A 20,870-nucleotide genomic window follows, 5' to 3' on the forward strand; every position below is an offset into this window, starting at 1 on the left:
AATTTAAATTATATATATACATATATATATATAATTTAAATTTTACATATATACATATATATATATATATATATGTATGTAGCATTAGTATAGCATATATTAGTATGTAGCATATGTATATATATATATATGTATGTATGTATGTAGCATTAGTATTATTAAACTGGCGTTAAAAGCTTATTAAAAAAGCTGTATAACTGGTAGTTTGCGAACCCATTTTATTTGATAGAAGTATATTGAATGTAAAGAAACAGTGATGTAATCTGAAGTAAATTAATTTTATTATTATTATTATTTATTACGATATTTACTATGTTTTAGACTTATATTAACCATTATTTGAGACTGGTTATAGTTATGTATAGCTATATATCTTCATTGAACGTTGTCTACTGCTTTTAAACATTAATGAGAATGAAATATTCTATTCTGTTCTATTAAATTATTTATCTTCTCTTCTCAGCCATAGGTTAATGGGCAATATGGATAATATTTTAAACTTTTCAGCTCTTGACAAAGCAATTTGAGATTGATACGTCCTCTTCTTGCTAATCGCATCAAAACATTCCTTTCTTGGTCTTTTCTTCTCTATCTTCCTTATTTTTTCCTCTAATAATACGTTGATCCAGCCTGAGTGTCGAATAAGGTGACCAATCATGTTTCTTTTCTTCCTTTATTATTTACATGATTTGTTAGCTTCCTTTTAGCACATTTTCGTTCTTCTTCGATTCCGCGGGACAACCAGCATTCCCCGCCAGCAGCACATTTCGAACCCTTAACGGTTTCCGTACTTCTTCTTTCCTGAGTGTACATGTTTCTTAGCCATATAGTGCGACACTCCATATCAAGATCTTGATGAGTTTGTTCGTACATTTTTCATATCCTCTCTTCCTGATGAATACACATGTTTTGCTTATGCTATCCACGTATTTTTCGCTTCTTCTGTCTGAGAAGAGTATACTTCCAAAGTATTATTCTAGTTTTAACTATAGTCGTTTTAGATATTTTTTTTCAACAATTGTTATCACTTCGTGGCAATTTAGGTAGATTCAAACCTGTTTAACTACCAAAAACTGTCAAAGCTCTTAGTAATTTGAAAATATAAGAATAAAAGAAAAAAATATGAAAACAAAAATTAGAATTTAATTTACATCTTACAATTGTTAATTAGATTTTCTTGAGTGATTCTTTCTTCTTGTGTAGGTAAAAAGCGAAACTGTGATGCAGTCATTTATCGCAAGAGCTAAACAGATAAATCCAATCTTAAACTGCATAGTTGATGAAAGGTATGAAGCTGCTTTAGAAGATGCAAGAAAAGTGGATCAACTTATTGCATCTGGCATAAAAAGTGAAGAACAACTTGCTTCCGAAACTCCATTCCTTGGTGTTCCAGTAACTACAAAGGACAGTATTGAAGTTCAAGGTAGGTGAATTAGAATCATTCTGTCATATTTTAGTATTTAATTTGATTGAATTTTGCCACTTCCGGTTTGAATAGAGGATTAAGAGAGAAGATAGTACCTATTCATAGAACAGTAAATCGATTCCAAAGAAGCTGCTTCTCGCTATTACTTATCATTTTTACTGTATGTATTATAGGGAGGTGGCTTTAATGCGAGGCTAAGGAATTCAGATTTGATTGACAGGTGCCCCACCCCCGTCACCAAGAAACGGTCACTCGACGGTCCTGGGCAGGGTTGCCAGTGCGTTGTCAAAAAATTCACCTAATACTCTCTTAATTCAGAGTTAATACAAATTATGCAATCCCTATCGAAAGAATTTTTTTTTTTTTTAAACTTGTCATTTACAAATTTGCATAAGCAGTTACCGTATTTGGGTACATTTTGTATATTACTCACCTTCTATATTTTATAACCACCCGCGTGGCGGAGCGGTCTAGCATCACTTCTCTAGCTTCGCTGTGTATAGCTTGCCCTCTCTTACGCTGTGAAGCCATTGTCAAATGAATAATAAGCAACAAAACCGCAACCACAACAGCACTCAACAAATAACCAACTCACACTAACTCTTCAGAATGACATTCACGTGACAGTTTTCTACCCCTGGCAACGCTGACATATAGAAGGAGGGTAAGGGAGTGTCGCAAAAGTCAGGCAGAAAATTGTTGAAATTTCCCCCCCTCTACCTCAGCTCCCGCTGGTAAACAAGCTAGCTCCCTATAATCACTAGCGTGCGCAGGACATTGGGAATGTGGGTGCCAGATCTAAAGTACCACCATATGGAATTTCGTTCTCCCCCCTTTCCCCTAAGAAAAGATAGCGTCATTGCTCCCGTCGGCGACGCACGGCACACATGCAGACAGGAAATAATTTACATGTAATCTCTTCTTAGTTCGTAATAATTCTACATAACAAAGGTTTGTCTAATGGGGGTGCCAAGGCACCCATGGCACCCACGTTGCGCACGCCTGTGCCTATAATAGATCAATATTGAAACCGGAAGCTATATTGAATTTCTGTCACTTCTGGTTTTAGTAGAGAGTTAGGGATCGAGATAGAATATGTTCTTGGGACGTTTGATCGATTGCAGGAAAGCGCTTTTCGTTACGTTTTCGCTCAATAGTGATCAACGTTAAAACCGAAACTAATTGATTGTTTCTTCTTTCGATAGACGGATTAACGAATTCGGTTCTAACGTATGACCTTCTACAGACCGACCAAAATTGATGGTGATCCATCAGATAGTTCTTGAGATTTTGAGTCTCCAGACGGACACACAGACTGTATATAGTATATAGTTTTGGTAAACCAAACCTCTTTTAAAAAATACAAAAGTAAACTACAAGTATTTTCACTGCAACGATCCATTAGATAGTGGAAAAGATATAAAGATAGATGGAAAGAAAAATGTAGGGACAGAGGAAATACTATAAAACATTCTTCGTCTTATTTTCTTCATATTTCAATATCTCCTTATATGATGAAGCATATAGTGAAAGTGTCTGGATTGTGTTAAATTAATGTTACGTACGTTATTCGTTTAACTTGGATCTACGCTTCGCCACTATTATTTATTTATTATTTATCTATCTAAACAACCATTAAATAAAATAAGCAATAGATTCGATCTCCTACTTAACAATGTATTTTTCTATCACTATTACAAGACGGACAACAATAGATACAATCTGCTACTTAACAATGTAATATTCTATCACTGTTAGAAGACGGACAACAAGAGATACAATCTGCTACTTAACAATGTAATTTTCTATCACTGTTAGAAGACGGACAACAAGAGATACAATCTGCTACTTAACAGTGTATTTTTCTATCACCATTAGAAGACGGACAACAATAGATACAATCTACTACTTAACAATGTATTTTTCTATCACCATTAGAAGACGGACATAGAAGACGGACAACAAGAGATACAATCTGCTACTTAACAATGTAATTTTCTATCACTGTTAGAAGACGGACAACAAGAGATACAATCTGCTACTTAACAGTGTATTTTTCTATCACCATTAGAAGACGGGCAACAATAGATACAATCTGCTACTTAACAATGTATTTTTCTATCACCATTAGAAGACGGGCAACAATAGATACAATCTGCTACTTAACAATGTATTTTTCTATCACCATTAGAAGACGGGCAACAATAGATACAATCTGCTACTTAACAATGTATTTTTCTATCACCATTAGAAGACGGACAACAATAGATACAATCTGCTACTTAACAATGTATTTTTCTATCACCATTAGAAGATGGACATAGAAGACGGACAACAAGAGATACAATCTGCTACTTAACAATGTATTTTTCTATCACTCTTAGAAGACGGACAACAAGAGATACAATCTGCTACTTAACAATGTATTTTTCTATCACTCTTAGAAGACAGATAACAATAGATTCAATCTTAAGAGATAAGGAACTCTTCCCATTCATATTTAACAAATAGAATATAGAAATTCTACACTATGATTAGAGCGTGTAAGAGAAAGGAAAAAAAGTCCGAAAATGAGACATATACTAATCGATACATCTTATTGAGCTGAACAAAATAATGTGCGTGAGCGTAAAACCTCATGCGTAGTTTTTGAGAAAATGGAGAAAGACAATTAGTGAATATAAAAATTAATGCTGTACGATAATCACGCCACATATTAAGATGAAAGTGATACTGAAATACACACGAACGAAGATTTTAATTATTACAATAGCGAGACGACAGTGCACTTTCTGGTTAATGAGATATATCCCATAATTATGATTAACAATTAAATTTTAATTTTTACTTAATTGTAATATTGTTCAAAGATAAGACATATTAATCGAATAGTGACATTAAGATGCCCTGTGAAACTCCTTCGTTTAAAGAAAATGTCTGTTTAAAATCCGGAAGAATTGCAGTGTGTAGTTAAATATTTCCCAATAATTTAGAAAAGAATGGAAGACAAGACTATTCATTGCATAGAAATAAACATAATCTGTTAGCTTTAAAATTATGTCGGATGCTTCAAATTGACAAAAAATTAGTTACTTACCAATATATCTTCCCGTTAGAAAACTAAATATTTTCCAAATATATCGGAACAACAAGCTAGTTCCATCTTCAATGATAAGGTAACATATTCTTTATTTATAAATATAAACCGGCTTTAAATGTCGATTTTGGCAACATTGATAAAATCTGGTTACTACCTACCTTTGATGTGTTCTTTGGATTTGGCAACAGTGACGTAGCATAGACAACGTGCTTCTTCCAACTCAACTCTTTCTTTCGTTCAAAGTGCTCTGCTCGTCGTTTTTAGTACCCATACATAACGTTATATTTATTTTGGTGGTATGTATTCCTTTTCCCATACCATATTTCTCTCATCCATTTTTATCTTTGTCACCTTACCAGTGAAGACGAAACGAACGTGTTGTTTCGATACGTTTAAAGAAAATTTAGTTTTTCTACGGAAGCATATATTGGTACGTAACCAATTTGTTGTTAATAACCTGTTAGCTATTTGGGTAAAATAAATTCTATACAGAAAGTTACTTTTTAATATTTCAAGTAAATTAGAATTTAGGATATTTATTTATTTTTTTTCAATTTGGCATACAATTTTTTTCCAAAGTAAAACAAACAAAAAAAATAATAAAAAGTATGCGGTAATGTAATTGTAATTATCTTTAATCAAGAAGATAATTACCGCAATACGGGTAAGTAGAAATACTGTACACTCAAGACCCATTCTGGCCTCCGAGATCGTAAAGTATGATCTATCACAAATTGTTTTCGTTTACATTTTAATGTTTCGCAGCATATTCGTCTTAAGTAACATATAACTGTGGATTTTTTAAAATGGGTATTTCTATTCGTTATGCCAGTCGCAGCATAATAGAAACGCGCCAAATAGAAACGCTACATGAAATACGTATAAAAATTAGAAAAGAATATTGGGTTTCTCGATAAAAAACAAAATTACTAAATAAATATAAATTCTTATTATAAATAAATTACATTTGACTTCTGAGACGAATAAATATTTATTGTTACAATAATTACCTAAATGGTAATAATGTCAATAATAATAAACAACAACAAATGCAAGAAATAAAGTTATAATGTTTTTTTTTCCAGCATGATTGATCAGCTACATGTGGATAAGATTGATACAAAGACAATTTAGCTTTGTTTCTGTTTATCTCACAATTTATAAATAAGTTACCGCGAAGAAACCTGATATTATATGAATGTGCGTACTTACTGCGAAATAAAATATGATACTGTATGAATGTAAGTACTTACTACGTAATAAGCCATAACACTATAGGAATGTACTTACTGCTAAATAAAACATAATACTATATGAATATTTTTACTGCTAAAACAAAATACTATATGAATGTGCTTTCTGTGAAATAAAACATAATACTATATGAATGTACTTCCTGCTAAATGAACATAGTACTATATGAATGTACTTACCACGCCGTCACAAGCATACCGTTGCTTGTAGAATGAAAGATTCTGATAAAACATATAATAGCAATACATGATACCAATATTGCCAAATAAATTATTGGGACGCTTGCATGCTATCTACCTATAATGAATTAAATCATTGTCAACAAACGTAAGAGACATTAGATAACCATAAATAAATTAAATTTTTTCAACTTGGAAAGAGTAGAACATTTTTTTTTTTTTTTTTTTACAAGTTTTGTTTCTTTTGATTTCATTTTACGATACTGAAATTTTGGACGAGATGGTGGAATTCTCTTATAAAATAACTGGTACCATAGAAATGACTTCCTATTGTTGTTCATTTCTTTAATAATATGATAATTTTATCAATCCAACTATACCGATAGTAATGGAACAATTGATAGGAATAATAATAATTCTGAAACATGATCCTTTTTTTTATTTCAAATACGTGATTTTCTCTCCTTTTGTCTTTTTTTCTTTCTTCGCCTTGTGTTTTGACAAACTTGTTCTATCTTATAGTAATTTTAAAATGTCAAATAAGGAATTTACTCTTTTTTTTTTGGTAATTATGCTTGCAAATTGATAAATCCAATATCATGTACTATATGATCTAAGGATACAGTAAATTGAATTGAATTGAATTCAATTTTTTAATCCTGTGTGATTAATTTGTTATTAATAATCAAGAGTTTGTCGTATGTTAACTTCAGATTTGGCATACGTCAATATATTGTACAATTCCATACCTTCACACTCAGCAACCACACGGTTTTAATACGAAAGAATGTTTTTACTACGAATACCTGTTATTACGTTCAAATATAAACAGTAGCAGATGACGGAAGGAGACCTACCAGGAAGACACGAAGAGGATTCGGAAAAAAAAAATACAAAGAAGGCCGACCTCCCTCCATGGGTCCAGTGTTGCCAACAACTTTAACAATAAAGTCACTAAACTTACTGTGAAAAGGCGCTAGAAATCTTAAGTCTAATGGAAATAATGCTAGTTTATTCGCTGCACGACATTTCAGAAGTCGCTAAATCCCGAGTTTAACAATGGTAAACGAAACAAATTTTGTCTCTAAAATATATGATCAAATCGCTAGATTTAGCGACAAAATCCCTAAATTGGCAACACTGCATGGGTCTCCCCTTCAAGTAGATGCATATAAAAGAAGACTCAAGAAGAGAAAGCTATCAGTTTATCGCTAATCGCTCACTCACTAACACTTTCTCCTGGAACCACCATGGGCTATGGAGAATTCCTTTAAAACCATTTTCTGAGCTGCTATGAGCGAAAGATAATTTCTTTAGCCACATTCTCCCGGGGTTGCTATGAGCTATGGAGAATTCCTTTAACTATCTCCCGAGGCTAAAATGAGCAAAGGAGATGTTCTTTAACCCTTTAAGTTCTAGTACCTATGTTTAGGCACTAAAGTAGTGTCTTCATTATTCGATCCACTCTTGAGGCTGGAATCGGCGAAGGAGTTCCCTTTGTTACCTGTCTAAGGCCACTACGAACTGAAGACAATTAAACCTTTTATTCCGAGGCCACTTTTATGTGCCGAAGACCTTAATGAACCGTGGAAACATTTAGAGACTTACAAGAACTTTGTACAAAACTTATAAAAGGTGATGGGTTTAAATCTCGATTTGTTATTTAGGACTCTACCAAACAAAACATTTCAATATTTATTTCAACTTAATATAATAATAATAATAATAATAATAATAATAATAATAATAATAATAATCCTGTCACGACAGCTCTTAGAGGTTCAGAGCAAACTAGCCGGTTTGTGATATTCATACTTTGGGTTTATGTGTAATCACCACGTCGGCCTCCCTCGCTGTTAATGCTGATTTTCTAGACGGGAATTCGCTATTTCTTCCTTTCAAGTGGCTCCCCAATTGTTCTCACGACGCTGACTGGACGCCGTAGTCAACACCATCTAGTGAGTTCGAATGATCACTCATCTTTCCTCTGGCCAGACCCGGCAGATCCGTATGGTCCAGTTGGATAGTGCATTGCCCGAAATAATTATTTAATTACGGAAATTTTCGACTGAGGAACAGTCATCATCAGCGTCGATTTAATGCTTTTCTCAAAGCATCTTAAACACAGCTTCTGGTGCCAATCGTATTTTAATCTTATGGTATAGTATAGAAACCTGAATGTTCATAATAACATCATACACTTCACTGGAAAGTTAAAAGGAATAAGGTGTATCCTACTTGAAATTATTTGTAATTTAATCAGAATGATGCAGATTTACAGAAGTGTAACTTGGTTATGTGATGTTCAAACTCATCATACATACAAAACCAAAGTGATTTTTATAATACAGAAACGAATAATAAGAATGATGGCAATTACTAAGCCAAGAGGTCACTGGAAACATTAAATACATTTAAAAAAAAATCGTATACTTCCATTACTCTATTTGTATATCTTAAATTTACTGATATTTATAAAGAGACGCCTAGAGGGTATCCTTACGCGAGTACAACAGCATAATCGTAATATAAGAAACAAACAAAAATTTTCTGTTGCAGAACATAGTACTGTATTATATGAAAAGGGGTGTAAATATACTTTTCAATAAACTTCTCAAAGATATAAAGACTCAGCACTCTGTGCTAAATTCAAAAAAGAACTCCAAAAATATTCATTACAACACTGCTTTTACTCGGTAGGGGAATATATGAATTACTAACTACATTAATATTTCACATGATCTACAGCTAATTAGTGTCTTTACTTATTTTTAGCATTTCAGTACACACACACACACACACACACACACACACACATATATATATATATATATATATATATATATATATATATATATATATATAATGAATGCAAAGATTTCTATATATATCTATCATAGTCTGGGTTCTGGCTGACCCCCCCCCCTAGTTTTTACCTTCTAGATCCGCCACTGACTCTAACTGTATTTTTAAGATTATATCATGCAAAAAGTAAGGCAAAGTTATTACACTAGTGTGTGTAATTTAAATTACTGTATTATTGTTTCTTTTACTTTTGTTTATATATAAATGACGTGTCTACTTCATATGCATTGTAATACAGTGCTAAGTGTATGAAAAAAGGACGAAAATACAATACAATATAATACAATCACATGTTATGGTACTGATGCACGCGTGTTGACTTTAATGAAATAAAAAGTACAAGAACTTTAACGCGTTTAACTCCACTTGAAATGTACTATATTCAAATGATTAAAAACAATTTCACATAGCCACTTGTCCTCAAATCCTTTCGCTAAATTATTATAAAATAAAACTAATTGATTATAAATGGCAAGATAATTATAATTTTTTTCTCAAAAAATAAAGCGAATGTTGAAAAGATAAAACTATTAACCCTAGTCACGTATCTTAAATTGTAGCAAAATTTATAACAAAGTTTAAGTTAATGTTTGTGAATCGTGTGTCAATTTAGTTCCTTAAGAGCCTGACATACTAAAAATAATACAAAATTTACCATTTTTCTTTTGCTTGTTTTTCATAAGTGAAAGGGGGTAATGAAATGCAACGTACCACAATTATAGATAATGTTATTCTACAACAGAAAATATAAAGAATTTTCAGTGTTGCCATCCATAGAAATTACAGTGTTGCCAGAATAACATTTTCCCCAAAATCCAAATTAAGGCAGGAACGAACTCAACTACATTTGATTACGTATTATGTTGTCTTGGAATTCTGTGAACTACTTTCTAAATAATAGTTGTATTTAGTTTGTAATGAACAAAATAATTTTAACATACAGTTATTAAAATTAAATAATGTTATTTAAAAAGTACTTCACAGGATTACAAAACAACTTGATACGTAATCAAATGTAGTTGAGTTCGTTCCTCTAGTCGCTACCTTAATTTAGATTTTGGGGGAAATGTTATTCTGGCAACACTGTAATTTCTATGGGTGGCAACACTGAAAATTCTTCAGGTTCATATTTTCTTTTGTAGAATAACATTATTTATGAGTGTGGTAAGTTGTATTTCATTATCTTCTTTCAATTATGAAGAACAAGCAAAAGAAAAATGGTAAATTTTGTATTATTTTTAGTATGTCAGGCTCTTAAGTAGTTTTCTGCATGATTATCTCAACTAGTCTTTTTAAATTTTATGTGTGTTTTTTTAGGTATGAGTTTCACAGCGGGATTATACAAGAGAAGGAATATCAAAGGAGACAAGGACAGTGACGTAATCGACCTAATGAGAAAGGCTGGAGCCATTCCGTTTGCTGTAACCAACGTTTCAGAACTGTGTATGTGGTGGGAGAGCCATAACAAGATCTATGGTCGAACTAATAATCCTTACAACACCAATCATATTGTTGGAGGATCGTCTGGTGGAGAGGTAAATTTCCATATTTAAAAGGAACAGATTGTGTCGATTGTTTGAATAGAATAACACTGAAAATCTGATCGCTGGAGTTATGGAGAAATCCGAACTCTATTTTCCTAGTTACTCAAGTAATTGAGCTTTCGACAACAATACCAGCTTGCAACTCAATTCATAGGGCAACGACTTTTCAAGTGGGAAATCGGAATTTGAGTTTTTACTAGACTGCCAGCCGGATTATCTGTTATTCTCTCATTATTTTGTTCCTGCTGATACTTAATTCATTTGAAAATAGTTTAAATAATGTTTATTTATTTGTTTTGGGTCTGATACACTTTAGATCAGTGGTCGCCAAACTTACCCTACATTTATTGCCTATAAACTTACATTTCTAGTAAATTTGAAATCAAACTATCGAAGTTAGCAAATGTCTAATATACACACGAAAAACATAACGTTTAGCAAATGTCTAATATACACACGAAAAACATAACGTTTAGCAAATGTCTAATATACACACGAAAAACATAACGTTTAGCAAATGTCTAATATACACACGAAAAACATAACGTTTAGCAAATGTCTAATATACACACGAAAAACAACGTTTAGCAAATGTCTAATATACACACGAAAAACAACGTTTAGCAAATGTCTAACATACACACGAAAAACAACGTTTAGCAAATGTCTAATATACATACGAAAAGCAACGTTTAGCAAATGTCTAATATACACACGAAAACATAACGTGCACAACTCCACGCGTATACAATCAACTGTAAGATGAAGCTGATAATGGCAGTTGTGCGGGAGAAACAAGCAGTGTTGTCATCAGCGACCCCTGTAGTTAGCATTAGTTCAGTAGAGGAATCAAGGTTAGCCAACCGGAGCGTTAACGCGATTTACCGAAAATGTCCCCGCGAGCTACTAATAGCTCACGATCGACGATTTGGCGACTACTGCTTTAGATTATACATTTGTAAACAAAAAAACAGGAACGGTTTTCCATCGTTATTATTATTATTATTATTATTATTATTATTATTATTATTATTATTATTATTATTATTATTATTATTATTTTGAATGCTTTGGAAGAAGTTCTTATTCACACTAACGTTCACCAAAGTTTATTCTTTGTGTGTTAGGAAACCTTTACTAAAATCGACTAATTTACTCCGAAGTTATTGGTAAAAAGAATCAAGTGATAGGTAAACATTTATGTTTTCTACTGTACGTGTAGTATAAAATATATCAATGTGTAGATATATAGAAGAGAACCAAGTTTTTTGACTAGAAGAAAAATAAATATTATGAGTCTGACGATAAGAGTGGAAATATATAATTCAATAAAATCAGAGGATAAAATCCTGATATTAACGTAGACAATACTAGGATCTCTTATCTTATACAATGGTTTGACAATATATATTTTTGTTTTTGCTTTTTATATACTACAGGCAAATCATAAAAAAAAAAAAAAAAAAAATCTATCGATTTTTAATATGCTTGAAATCTGGAAGTTAAAGGACACTTACTTATTTAAATATCTATTAATACAGCATTCACCTACGGAATTGAAGCATTGCTTCTACTTCAATAATTATCTTATATATATGACAGTTTAAACTTTACAAGATCCTCGCTTTTTGAGGTAAATTTTAGACTTTCAATCAAGCAGGTACTGATTCCTTGCTATTTATCGTAGGATCATGGTTCATATCTCGTTTATTTCATAATAGCGACATCACGCGATTCGAGTGAAATTCCCCGGCGGGAGCTCATGTGGTTCGGATTCCACGTTAATCAGTAGGTCCACGTCTCATATAGCCTCGCTGCTGAAAGGGAAGTTAAACTCAAAATCAAATCAAATCAATCGAATGAAATTCGCACCACAGAGTTTGTCTGTAGAGGGCATCGTGATGTTAGTTTTAAAGCTTCTAGCGCCGGCCACTGTAGAGTGCATGTTGATAATAGATGACATGCTGTTAGTAGTTTTAAGATCATCAAACAACACGAGAGTAATTGTGTGTGGAAATTCAGTGTAAATCATAGTTTTTATGTACAGTATCAATACGGCTCCGACGAATGTCTATTATGCGATTGAATAACTTTGAGCTGGCTGTAGTAGGGCTGAGAGAGAACAGGGTATCATTTCGCAGGATTGCTTCTTGGTCTTCACGTTTGAATTGTTCAGCGATTGTGTTCGACGATGAGAGTTGTTTCTGCCTCGGACATAGTGATGGCTGTGTGTATATTCATAGGTGTACAGAAGGGCGGGGACGTCTAGCGATTGTTCGCACATGTTGAATCTGGATTGTAAACAAGATGTGAATGCAATGTAAAATTACGAATTGTATAATAACTAGGTTTAGATATTATTATATGGGTCTAATTTATAATATCGATGGCATAGTGGTTATATCTGACATTAAAAGTCAATAGTAAACAAAAAGAATCAATTATTTGAAAATGTGCATGTTAAATAGGCAATCTTAAATTCAAATAACTATCGGTTGTTCTAAAAATGGCCCCCACGGACCACAGAGCATTACTCTACAAGTCAAAATAAAGCAATATATATATTTGTATACTTTTCGAGTCCTCGTCTGGAGCACAAATTGCACTATGTGGCAACGACGCAAAGAATGAACTATAGATTAGATCTACCAGTCTACCAAATAGTTATATCGATTCTTTCCAGATGGCAGCTAAACTCGATATTGATTGACACTAGCATCAATTATTAGTGTAGCAATCGATTCAACTGCTTGTTGTATTTGTAGAGTAATGCTAATGGCTCCAAGTTAATCTGCGACGTTGCCACATTGTGAAATTTTGATTCCCGATAGCGGCTGAAGAAGGCCCCGGAGAGCATACCATCAAATAGTATTTTCGCTTTATTTTGGCGTGTAGAATAGTGCTCCGTTGTCCGTGGGCGCCATTTTTAGAAGACCTGATATCTATATTATAAAATTGAAAGTGACTATGTTTGTGACCCGTAATCTCCTGAACCGCCGGACCGATGTCGATCAAATTTTCAACGTAGATGAGGTTCGAGACTGGGATGATTTTTATCATTTCACTTTGACGGAGCAACGTAGGGAAGGGGTTGGAGGGGGAGATATACAAAAATCAATAAATATAAAAATAAAAGTGACTATGTTCGTGAATTAATTACTTTTGAACCACCCGATCGATCTCAATCAAATTTTCAACATAGATGAGGTTCAGATATAAGGTGGTTTTTATCATTATACTTTAACTGTAGAACTTAGGGGAGGGGGAGGGAGGGGAGAAATCTATAAAAATAAATAAAACTTAATAACTCTTAAGCCACCAGACCTATCTTGATCAAATTTTCAACATAGACAAGGTTCGGGCCTGGGATGTATTCGTTATTTCACATTTACTGTGGAACATAGGGGAGGGGGAAGATACATGTAAAAAGAATAAAAATGAAAGTGACCGTCTTTCTGACTTCATCACTCTTTAACCACAGGACCGATCAAATTTTCAATTAACAATTTTTATAAAGGGAGTTTCGTTACGGGCATTTAATTGAAAGTACTCACCAACTACCTTTATAAAAACTGTTGCGGAAATACCGCAGGATTCTGAAACTTGGATATTTGGATAGGGCACATACTAGTTCCTAAGTGAAGTCTTCACCCGACTACAGTAGGTCCCAGAGTATTGGAGCTATGGGCCTTTAAAGTTTATGTTTTTGGCAGCCTATAACTCTGAAAAGAAGCATTTGTGCACCCAGGTTGGTCTATACTTTTGTCTTGTCTTGGTGTCAGGAATCACTTCCCAAACGTTGTCGGTGTTGTTTTGAAACACCTTGTGTATATATATATAATCAAAATTACCAATATCAGTGTCGAATTCATACTTCTCGGGGTCGCTGAGATGAACAATGACACTTCCGATGCCGTGGCCTGCAACATGGGGAGGAGAGGGGATGTATAAAAATTATCGAAAATGACCAATATCAAGGAGCGCTTTAGTAATAGTAAAAAGTGACTGACTAACAAAATATGTCACTATTTTTTCTTAATTTAACCCAGGGAAGCGGGTATTGATGCTAGTATATAAATATAATTGAGGATGCATGTCTTGGTACGTAGACCCATGTTTTGTTAGAAATATTGGACTTGTACAGTTTCACTAAAGAATGCGCACTATACCAAAGTTAATTAGTTGCCTATTTTCTTGAGCTTACTGGTCTTAAGTCCTGTCGCCTGACATGCTGTCTTTTTTTAAGCAATGGTTGGGATCTTTGAAGCGGTCTAGCTATTGGTGCTTGGCTTTGAACAAAAGCTTGGCAGGTGATAATGATGTTTCTGGGAGTAAGTTTCCAAGGGTAGATGAGTGAAGGTGCTTAAATGAAGACTGCACTGACCACTGGTTATCTTAATGGTGAAGTGTCCAACTATGATCTCTCAAGGTGATGGCTGTTTATCCAGTTTATCCCCACAGATGCTAACAGATTACAGGCAAGAACGAAGAGTCTTTAATGATGACTGACGTCTTTAGAATCTTTAGTTTTCATTGTTGAAAGAAAAAGAGAAGATCGTTGAATGCCTAAACTTAAATGCTGAAGAAAGCATCAAATGTCGAACGTCGAATTCGTAGTCCTGAATCACTAATAATGAATTAATAATCTTCTAAAGCTGCAATGTCATTTTTATAGCCAATCATGTTCTCTTTTTAACTTAAGATCATGAGCTTTTTTTTTTATGTGCTTGCTTTAGAGTACAAAAATAACAAAAATACCTTTATTTCGTTACTTGAACTTCTGTTATTTTCTATTGCCGTGGACAATTTGCAGTCTTTAATGCTTGAATAATTTTCTGCTGGGTTTTTAGTAATTTATTTAGAATAAAGCTTTTGTTATCCTGTCCATAATTTCATGTCAATTGTCATATCTGGTGTCACAGGAAAACCTATGCTTAATCGACACAAAGACAAAGTTATCAAAAATTATGTGTAATAATAACAATAATTTGGAAAACATCAGAAATCTTATTTGTTGCTGATGTACAAAATTACGTGTCGTTCAATTTCGAAATTCTCAGTATATTTGTCGTTTTACTTTGTAGGCATGTTTATTGGCTGCTGCAGGTTCACCAATGGGAGTTGGCTCTGATATTGGTGGTTCTATTAGGATGCCTTGTTTCTTCAATGGAATCTTTGGTCACAAACCAACTACAGGTGAGTTTTTTTTCCTTTATTCTTGAAAACGCGCGAAATATATTGTAAATCATAACTTAAACTAGAAAAATAAATTACTGAAAAAAATAACGTTTATTTTAAAATAATAACTGTGTGACAGTTTTACCAACTAGCTAAACATATTGGCTTCATCAGACAGAGTAAAAACAAGAGAGAGTTGCATCTAAGTATAACAGGATCCTGGAAAATGGTTCTGAACGCTGATTGGCTGATCAAAACTGACTCAGCCAATCGTAACAAAAGTTGACAAAAGTGAAACTAGACACCACAGATCCGTTCCCCTCCCTGGTCCAGTGGAAAACTAAGCTATAAATTATGTAAGTTTTTCCAATAGCTTGCCCCAACTGTTCGTCAATTTTAAGTCCTGTATTCCAATTCATAACACAACTTTTCTCCTTTTCAATGAATCTGGCCTCCTTCCACTTAACTTCTTTTGTTCCCCTGCTAACACTTCAATCTCGCACCAGTTAATATTATGCCCCGTGTCAGAACAATTTTCCGGGATCCTGTTATATTTAGATGTAACTCTCTCTTGTTTCTAGGGGGCCGCGGTGGCTCAGTGGTAGAGCGTTCACCTCTGGTGCTTGGGGTCCCGGGTTCGATCCCAGCCCCCGCCAAGTGAACTTTGTGATGGACAAACACCGTGTGCGTGGGTTTTCTCGGGGTTCTCCCGTTTCCTCCCACTTTCTTCATTCCACCATTTGACTCATTACTCATCATCACCGTCTCCTTTAGCCTAACCGGCATAACCGTGGGACGTAAAACTCAAAGATTTCATTTCATTTTTTTCTCTTGTTTCTACAGTGCCTGGTGAAGCCAATATGTTTAGTTAATTGGCGAAACTGTCACACAGTTATTATTTTAAAATAAACGTTGCTTTTGTTCAGTGATTGGTTTTTCTAATTCAAGCTATCTAAGATATCAAAGCTAATATGAACCAGCTAGTTATTGTAAATCATAATACAGAAATAAAATAAAATAATTTGCTAATCGCAGAGAAGCTGGAAAGCAAAGAAAATACAACAACCTTCTCGAAAAGTTTGTTTTCACTCCAATCGCTATTGAAACCAGTGGTGCTTGGAGTGCAAGAAGTCTTGAATTCATTAGGGAGGTAGGAAGACGCATTTCTTGTGTTTTTCCGGTGAAGTTCGCCCCACATCTTATCTAATACAGCTCATATCCGTTTCTATCTAACGTAGTGACGTCTCGTCGGTCCTTGGCACTTTACCACCTGGCAAGGAACTGGATGAAGTGTTTATACTCTGAGAAGAATTGTTTTATATTTAATAGTTACAATAGTTTTTCTTTTGACGTTATAATTACATATTTAAATTTAAAAATTCAATGGTGTTCATATTTAACGTCAAATAACAATGAAACTTGTGATTGTAGCTTTAATAAAAAGATTATTTACATTAAAATTTAACAATGAAATATTGTTAAAACCGACGGCCTCATTCAAATTTGTAACATTCAAAGTTAATTAAAATTAGAAATTAGACAACAATAAGATCCCACTTTGCATTAAGTCCGCTGGCAAAACTACAAAATATTACATTCCTTGAACAGTGCACAATTTACATTTTACAGATTATTAAAATATAATTATTCACTAATACGCGTTATTGTGATAAGCCTCACAACAGCATCCTCAAACCTTCGTCGAGATTACAAACAAAAGATCTCCTCCAGTTCCTTACCAGAGGGTAGCGTTCCGAAAACTGATGCAACGTTCCCTCTTTGTACTGCCATGCTGATGCGTTGCAGTAGAAATGAGGTTGCTCTAGCATCTCCTGACGATAAACGAATGCGATGACCAACTTCTTTTATAAAGTTAAGGCCTTCGGGACCCCATGAACCACCCGATTCGACAGCTATAGCGACAAAATGATATTTGTCGAGTAAATTGCTATATTTCCTGCGCTTTTCTGTTTCCCGGCGAGCAGCCACGTTGCCAGCTTGTGCTGAGGAAGAATGTATATTTGAAGGGGCGAAGGTGTCGGAACAAGTAAAATCCCATAGAAGTGCTTTTCCTTTCTTCCACGGTATTAGAGTCATACCATCTGGCCTCTTGCCGTCTGCACGACTGCATCCCAACGGTTCACATATAGAAGGAACTCCTGCTGAAATTAGTGCCCTCATGATAATGTCGTTGACGCTGGAGTGGCGTGAATGTCTGCCCGCACTATTGGCACAGGAGAGTCCATGAAGGCCCTTCTTGTCTACGACACTTCTACAGGCAGGACATCTGTGTTGTTCGCAAACATCTGCTCCCAAACGCAGTGCACTGGCAATTCGAAAACTATCATTGGGAAGATGTAATCCTAAAGAAGGTGACGGGATAGCATGAAGCCAAGCGCCTGCTTCTGGAGATGATGTAGCTTGAAGTCTGGCCTTATCTTCTGGGTTATCGGATGACTGAAGTAGAGCTGAAAAGTGATTATTTATAAGAGGATCATCCCAAGAGGATTGTAGTCCTCTCTTATCAAGGTCAGGGGGATATGATCTCACTATAGATGACCACTTAGCAATGCTATCGTTGACATCCGAATCCGATACTAGGCTAAGATCTTGTTGGAGAATGGTCTCGATCAATGGCTTAGCGCCATAGAATGAAGACAGAAAGGATGAAATAGCCAGATCCATGGCGCGACGAATGCCGAGACCTCCGTGGTTAACAGGAAGGGACGCCTGCAGCCAAGAGTTATTGTTGAGTGAACAATTCAGGATAGATTCTAGACCGGTTTTCAAGGTGTTGTCATAGCATTCCAGTAGATCAGCATCCCGCCAAGAAGGAGCACAGCGAAGAAAGTATAGCAGCCTTGGCATGGACAATGAGGCACGTAGTAGGTAAAAGGCAGAGTGAGTGTTAAGAGTAATAGTTAAAAAAAATAAAATAAAATAACAATGAAATATATTTAAGTTCTATTCCATTTTTACCGTATATTGTTGACATAAAAATATTACAATAATGTTACAATCATTAATTTTCAGTTCTGGCTTGGAATCTTATGTTTCATTTCCGATTAATATAGCCTTACAGTAGTAGAAAATATTGTTTATTTACATCAGACTTTGATTATGTAACGAGTACATTGATATTATAATCAGTTATTACCTCGAAACTTTATTTTAATGTATGTTAAATTGTTATAGTGGTTTGGAGAAAACAGTGGATACCTCTATTAATCTTCTACCCATTATTTCGTATAAATTTGATAAAATATGTCATGAGGTGCAAAAGCTAATGATTCATGATAAGAAATTCTTTCATATATTATAAATTAAATTTTATGAAGATAATCAAGACAATCCGAATAATACTTTCAAATATTATAAGGAAATCTCTCGAAATTAGGTTTCTTTCATATTTCAATGTATTGGTCAATCGTTCGATATTTTTAAATATTGAAATATAAATATCCAGAAATTATATCGGGTTGCTATAGCGACGTTGCGACAGTTCTTTGATATTTGGATATGGATTTTCGACATTTGAACACGGGACATTGCATAGTTCTAGTCTTAATGTATGTAATGGATAAGTGTAAAAAAAATCGTTATTTATGGCCTTCAGAAACCGGTCACTGTACCGGTATTCTTAATATTTATAATTATGTGGAGAATTATGTTCTATAACGTATTTTAAAGATAAATGTGTTCCTTTGAGAAAGATCTTTCTTAAAAGATTACAAGGGGAAAATTCAAAATTCACATACCTTTAATTATGATACACGAGAAACAAATGTTCTAGGTTACAGTATCTAATTGGACAAAATGTATTGCAAAAGTAAATAATGCTTGAAAGTGAACCACTGATATAGTTTGCGGTAAGAAAATAACGTATTTTGAAATTAAGAACAATTTCGTATGACAGGTATGTAATGAGGAAAGAATTGAATATTTCCTGGTAACGTGATTTTAGTAAGTCTTCTCGGGCTGTCAGCTACGTGAAGGTATTGACATCTGACGTTTTGAATGCAGACTTTTCATTCGAGACAACGATGCAAAGAACATAACAGCTACATAAGACTTCAGCAACCCGAAAATTCAGGACTAGCAGAGCATAGCCTAGAGTTTGGACGCAGAATTGATTTTACAAATACCACCATAGTAGCCTAGTGCAGCAATTTTTGGGACAGAATAACAAAGGAAGCAATAGTTATCTCACGGGAAAGGAACAGTCTCAGTAGAGATAATGAGTTTCAACTCAGCCATATCTGGTCGGCCCTTTTCAGGGACAAAAAATATAAATTCAACAAAGCATTTTTTCTTAGCCAAAACAACAGCCAATCAGGAGCCAGCATTTTTCAGTCAATCACAATCCTCCATTCGTAGCTCTTCCCCTGAATAGTCAACATATATACCTGCCCACATCTCCGGTCTCTTCATTACAATCCCTGAAGATGAATATAATGTTTTGCTTTCGAAACGTTGGGTGTCAATATCTTCACCTGGCTAATAGTCCGAGAAGACTTACTAAAAAGAAATGTAATACTTGGAGGAAAACAGGAGTTCTCACTCCGAAATTGTTATTTACTTGTGCAAAAAATATAATCATATAGAAAGTAAATTTAGAAATAAATATTTCTTGGAAGATAGTTAATTAGAAGGGCATTTATTTCAATAGAGTGTTTGATCCGTCTTTGTCTTTGAAATAGAAGGTTCTAAATAGCCAAACAATCTAAAATTTCATAATCGTAATCAGGGCTGAATTAACCCATCTGGAGACCCGGGGCTAGAAAATATATGAGGCTCCTGCTGACTTCACATAATACATTTCTGTGAAAGTACAGTAGGAGAGTTCAGGGAAATTTTTGGTCATATTTTATTTTATGATAATGATTGTATCTTCATGATTCCTTTTAGATAGCCAGTTGAGATTAGGGATGGGCAAAACCGGTTTTTATAAAAACCGAAAACCGGTTTCTATAAAAAACGAAACCCGAAAAACCGACATTTCGTTTTTTTCCAAAACCGGTTCGGTTTTCACCGAAACTGGTTTCGGTGAAAACTTTTCGAAAACACATAAAACTATTTCTGTGGAAATGGATTCGGTTTCCGAAGAACAACGAAACACCATTCTGGTCAGAAATAGAACAAATTTTGGAAAAAAACCGGAATCGGTTTTGAAGAAAACCGAAACCGGATCAGGCAAAAAACAAACCGGTTTCGGAGAAAACCGAAAACCGGTTTTGTCGAAAACCGAACCGGTTTTGAAGAAAACCGAAACCGGTTTTCTGAAAAACCGAAAACCGAAAAACCGGTTTTTGTGCCCACCACTA

General features: G+C 34.3%; 1 protein-coding gene across 3 annotated transcripts in view; it reads left to right on the plus strand.

Moving 5' to 3' along the window:
* Positions 1 to 20,870, plus strand: part of LOC145662993 (fatty-acid amide hydrolase 2-like) — a 166,557-nt gene that overhangs the window by 98,867 nt on the left and 46,820 nt on the right. For all 3 annotated transcript variants that reach the window (XM_081729099.1, XM_081729101.1, XM_081729100.1), the window contains 3 exons: positions 1,204 to 1,423; positions 10,142 to 10,359; positions 15,453 to 15,564. In XM_081729099.1, the coding sequence (XP_081585225.1) occupies positions 1,204 to 1,423; positions 10,142 to 10,359; positions 15,453 to 15,564 (550 nt within the window). The remainder of the gene's footprint in view (positions 1 to 1,203; positions 1,424 to 10,141; positions 10,360 to 15,452; positions 15,565 to 20,870) is intronic.

Source organism: Thermobia domestica, chromosome 10, assembly GCF_964235325.1.
Source record: "Thermobia domestica chromosome 10, izTheDome1.hap1.1, whole genome shotgun sequence".
In the NCBI taxonomy this organism is placed as follows: domain Eukaryota; kingdom Metazoa; phylum Arthropoda; class Insecta; order Zygentoma; family Lepismatidae; genus Thermobia; species Thermobia domestica.